Raw genomic sequence first — 4,917 nt, 5'->3', positions numbered from 1 at the left:
GGATGTTTCCTGGGGATGAAACTCTCAACTCTACAGGAGAAGAGGACCTTGAAGGTAGGGCCAAGATCACATGACCTATTGTTACTGCTTTCCCCAACCACTATTGATAAAAGACAACAAGGAACAGAAGGAAAGAGCTGGGCGAGCTGGGAGGCATCAAGGTTCACCCACTTAATATTCTTAGCAGGAGGCAGAGGCAGAAGGAAGAGGCACTCAGGGGATCTACCCAGACAAAGCAGCTCTGAACTAGGCAAAGATCAGCAGTGTAGGCTCTGTTCCCAGCCTGACCAAAATCTTGTGTGCTGACGGGTGGGACACTGGCAAAAGTTTGTGTGTAGGAGGGTAGTTTCTCCCTCTTCACCTGGGTCTTGACCTCCTCTATCCTGTCCTGCTGCCAGTGCAGTCAGGGTTTAAGCCAGTGGAGAGTCCTTGGTGGGTTCTGTTCTACCCTGCTCCTACATGGCTGGTAAGTGATGGTGATAAGTGCTCCTACATGGTGCTGGTAAGTTTCTTAAGCCCCCACTCCCTAACTGCCAATGGATATGGGGAGCAAAGCCTGACGCGCCCCCCTTCCCCGCCCCCCCATCTCCCACCGCCCAGTCCCCGGCAGCGATGAGACAGAGCGGCGCCTCCCAGCCCCTGCTGATCAACATGTACCTGCCAGGTACCAGGGACCAGCCGAAGGCTGGAGGCACCAGGACCCTGGGCGGGAAGTCTAGGCTAGGGATTGGGGAAGGGGATTGTGGGGTCCAAACGAAAAGGATGCGATCTGGACACTCGGATTGCAGGGTGGGGGACCGATTGCAATTTAGGACATGCAAGGAACCTTAAAGGTAGATAGAGAGCTCTGCGGTTTCGGTGTGGGTCTAGAGGATTCGAAGTGAGCCGATTGAGAGCCTAGGAGGATGAGACCGGGGGTTCGGGGGCCCAGAAAAGCCTGGTGGGGGAGCAGAGGTCTTCCATGTGGTGGAGGACTCTGTGCTCTAGCCATGCGAGGACGCAGGGAGTCGCCCCTGTGCCCTCAAGGCTCCTCACCTTGGTCCTCCAAACGTTCGCACCCGCGAGACCCTCAAGCGCCCTCCTCTTCTCTTCGAGGGGCTCCGCTCGCCCAAGCTCAGTTGGCGCAATCCCCGCTCGGCTTTATAAGGCTCCAGCCGGCCCCTTCGGAAAACGGATTTCCTTTTTCCTGGACGCGTTTCCTGACTTGGGCGCTACGGAGGGGCTCTGCGCGGCACGCGCCGGGGCCGGGCTCCCGGAGGAGGAGCTGGGTGGCCCGGGCCCCCAGAACACTAGAGACGCTGGAGACTTGGCCCCGGGCCCTTTCGGTCAAGTCCACAACTTCCGCCCGGGTCCGTCTGACTCTTTTCTTCTGTTATCACAGATCCCGTCGGAGACGGTCTCTTCAAGGAAGGGAAGAGCCCGAGCTGGGGGCCTTTGAGCCCTGCGGTGCAAAAAGGTGAGCTGGCCAGTGCACTGGGCAGTTGGAGTGAATACTGGGCAGTGATTGGGGGACTCGGCATGGACCCCAAGAGAACGGCTGCTACTGCCACCGGACAGGGTGGGAGCGATGTGGATTTGGGGTTCTGTAAAGCTTGGAGTCCTGGACTGAATGTAAGGAAGCCTTTGGGGAGACATTCCTTTGGCCTTTGGCTTTTTCATTTTCTAAATCCTAGGACTATTTGTAAGCCATGGCAGGTGGAAAGTATCCTGGCTGCCCAGATCTTTTTCTGTTGCATATAGTTTTCCAGGTTTGGGGACCGGGCCTGAGGGCCTGAGGGCTGCTATCAGCAGCAGGAGGGCAAGCCCAGAGCACAGCCTGGCAAGGTGACCCAGAGAATTACTTCACCTCCAGGCTGGGCTGCTGGTATCCAAAACCCTGCTGGTGCTTCCTGCTTTACCGGCATCTCTGCAGGTCAAGTCTAGGGGTGCAATTGTGGTTGACTCCCATTTTTGCCTGTTGGTGCTGCCCCACCACTAAAATACCAAGTTGAGGCTGGTCCTCCAAGCAACTTCTCTCCCCCGCCCCACCCACCCATCAGCATTCCAGATCTCACCAAGTTATAGCACCTACAGAATGGAGGTTGGCAGCCTCTTTTTCCCCCAAGGAAGGGGACATTACTGCCCAACAGGGACTGGTTTCCAAATATCTGGTGTTGCTCAGCAATTGGTGCCAGATGCACATTTTAACCCAAACCTTCCATTGCTTCCAATCCCCAAACTCAATGCCACACCCAGAGCCAGGTATCTCCTTGCTGGATTGACATGGAGGGATTGGGGTTGAAGTTGCAGGTGAAGGAAGCCCTGGGGATGGATCAAAGCAAGTGGTTGAAAAGGAGGAGAGGTTCACCAGGCTGGATTTGAGGCAATAATCAAACAAATTTGAGGAAAATCCATTTTATTCTAAAAGGGAGCAGGATTTTTTAAATTTATTTTGAATTGTAGTTGGACACAATATCTTTATTTCACTTATTTATTTTTATGTGGTGCTGAGGATCGAACCCAGGGTCTTCCACATGCAAGGGGAGTGCTCTACCGCTGAGCCACAACCCCAGCCCCCTTTTTATTTATTTATTTATTTTGAATTGTAGTTGGACACAATATCTTTATTGGAAGCAGGATTTGTATCAAGATTTTTCAAGTTTGAGGACCCAAGACAGAGAAGGAAATTCTGGAGAATTTCAGGGAAAAACTTCTGGCCACTTCCTGGACCCAGAAATCTGGAGACAAACTGACCAAGAATGGGAGGACTCTGGGGCCTAGTACAACAGCTTTTCTGTCCTATCTCCCCTCCCCAGAGCTATCCCTTAGGCCCTAGGGGATTATGGCACCTTCCCACACAGGGAGTCCCACCTGATCCGAAAAAGGAGACCAAAGGGTGAGCACTGTCAGCACAGAGCTTTGCTTACCTAAAGGGGGCTGGGATAGGGAGCCTTAGAGTCTGCCCCTCCTCTCAAGTATACAAGATTTATGTCCTCATTACTGCCTGACATGGTGTCTCAAGGAAGCCCACCACAACACCTCAGGCTGGATCTAATCGTATGCCTTTGGGTGTCGGGCACTGGTGTGTGGTTGGGCCTTGAACAGTAGTGGCTGGGGTCATCCTGTTGGCCCTTCCCTCTGAATCTCTGGACGTAGCACAGCTGAGATGCTGCAGTCCACCCCGGCAGGGCTGCCCGGTGTGGTTGTGTAGGCTCTGCCCTGACCAGCTGAGGAGGAAATGATATCTGGCCCTTGCTCGCCTTATAAGGCTAAGGGCCTTGGTTCACCCTTGCCTCCCAAAGGAGGAGAAGGGTCTTCCCCTCTCTTTCCTCTCCCAAACCATCCGCCCAGGGGGCTACACCTCCTGAGTAAAAGCTGTGTTTCCATTTTTGCAAAAGCGCTACAGCCGCTGGAGACCATCGGCCCATCAGCCCTTCCCTGACCAGTCGCTCTGGCAGCACGCGACAGCACCGCTGGACACGACCCCTTCTCCCCGACCCTGGTTCCCCGCTCCCCGTCCTTTCCCTAATTCCAGCCTTCCCCTCTACCCCGAGGCTGACGGTCCCCTTCTCCACAGGCAGCGGGCAGATTCAGCTGTGGCAGTTTCTGCTGGAGCTGCTGGCGGACCGCGCGAACGCCGGCTGCATCGCGTGGGAGGGCGGCCACGGCGAGTTCAAGCTCACAGACCCCGACGAGGTGGCGCGGCGCTGGGGCGAGCGGAAGAGCAAGCCTAACATGAACTACGACAAGCTGAGCCGCGCCCTGCGCTACTACTACGACAAGAACATCATGAGCAAGGTGCACGGCAAGCGCTACGCTTACCGCTTCGACTTCCAGGGCCTGGCGCAGGCCTGCCAGCCGCCACCGGCTCACGCTCACGCCGCCGCCGCCGCCGCCGCGGCGGCCGCCGCCGCCCAGGACGGCGCGCTCTACAAGCTGCCCGCAGGCCTCGCCCCGCTGCCCTTCCCCGGCCTCTCCAAACTCAACCTCATGGCCGCCTCGGCCGGCGTCGCGCCCGCCGGATTCTCCTACTGGCCCGGCCCGAACCCGGCTGCCACCGCCGCAGCCACCGCCGCGCTCTACCCCAGTCCCGGCTTACAACCTCCACCCGGTCCCTTCGGCGCGGTGGCCGCAGCCTCGCATTTGGGAGGCCATTACCACTAGACGGGGCGGCGGGGTGCTGCGCAGCCTCTCCCACTCGCCCAGAGCCTTGCCCAGATCTGTCCACAGCCCGAAGAGGGAGCCCGGAGCTTTCCCCGACGTTCCTTGAACCAGATTTTACTCCACCTGCAGCACCAGCTCCGGGCTGGGGGAAGGATTCCGAAGCCTCCTCGTCCTCCTTAAATGATAGATTTGCCCCTCCTCACCCCTTGTCCCCGACCGTGACCCTCCCTTTAATTTTTCTCTTCTAGGTCTCTAGATCCTAAAAAGCCTGAGCCTCTTGTCTTATTCTCTCCTCTACCAGCACCTCTGGTTCCTAGAAGCCCCCTTCATCGCCACCCCTCTTTTAAGTTCCAAATCTTCTGTTTTTCTCTTCCCCACCAAGCTGCCTCATCCCAGCACCTGGAGGCCTTTTACATTCCTTCTTCCCCGACCCGGGCAAAAGGTTGGTAAAGTCCACTATCCCCAAGACTTGTGGTTCCCGTTCGTTCTGAGCCCACATCTGGCTGAAGGGGGCCCAGTGTGTTTCTATTTCCTTCCAGCCCCAATTAAAGCTCCCAAGCTCCCTGCTGCCTCCTTTCTCTGTTCTTTGCTGCACCAGGACCCTTCAATCAGGGGGAAAGAAGGGAGAGGCTCAGCCCAGGCCAGAGCAGAAAGGCCTCAATGAAGAGCTCAGCAGTCTGGGTGCTGCCAACCAGGAGCAAGAGCCCCGGGGTGGTGGGCCCTTTCTGCACCCTCCACCTCTCACCCTGCTTTTCACTCACCCCATCCGATCCC

The 4,917-nt window shown here is 56.8% G+C and overlaps 1 protein-coding gene across 1 annotated transcript; it reads left to right on the top strand.

The window, feature by feature from the left end:
• The first annotated feature begins 612 nt into the window (after positions 1-612).
• On the top strand, positions 613-4,693 carry Fev (FEV transcription factor, ETS family member). Its single transcript, XM_015481401.2, has 3 exons — positions 613-664; positions 1,382-1,456; positions 3,557-4,693. The coding sequence occupies exons 1-3, from the start codon at positions 613-615 to the stop codon at positions 4,141-4,143; spliced, it is 714 nt and encodes a 237-aa protein (XP_015336887.1). The 3' UTR covers positions 4,144-4,693.
• The last annotated feature ends 224 nt before the right edge of the window (positions 4,694-4,917 follow it).

This window comes from Marmota marmota, unplaced genomic scaffold, assembly GCF_001458135.2.
Source record: "Marmota marmota marmota unplaced genomic scaffold, marMar, whole genome shotgun sequence".
Classification (NCBI taxonomy): domain Eukaryota; kingdom Metazoa; phylum Chordata; class Mammalia; order Rodentia; family Sciuridae; genus Marmota; species Marmota marmota.
The sequence above is the reverse complement of the archived record's forward strand: the minus strand, read 5'-3'. Positions and strand labels throughout refer to the sequence as shown.

Bases quoted from the DNA above. Each gene is read 5' to 3' on its own strand.
- Fev (XM_015481401.2), top strand. From the start codon at position 613: ATGAGACAGAGCGGCGCCTCCCAGCCCCTGCTGATCAACATGTACCTG. The intron at 665-1,381 runs GTACCAGGGACC...CTGTTATCACAG, and splicing joins GATCAACATGTACCTGCCAG to ATCCCGTCGGAGACGGTCTC. The intron at 1,457-3,556 runs GTGAGCTGGCCA...CCTTCTCCACAG, and splicing joins GAGCCCTGCGGTGCAAAAAG to GCAGCGGGCAGATTCAGCTG.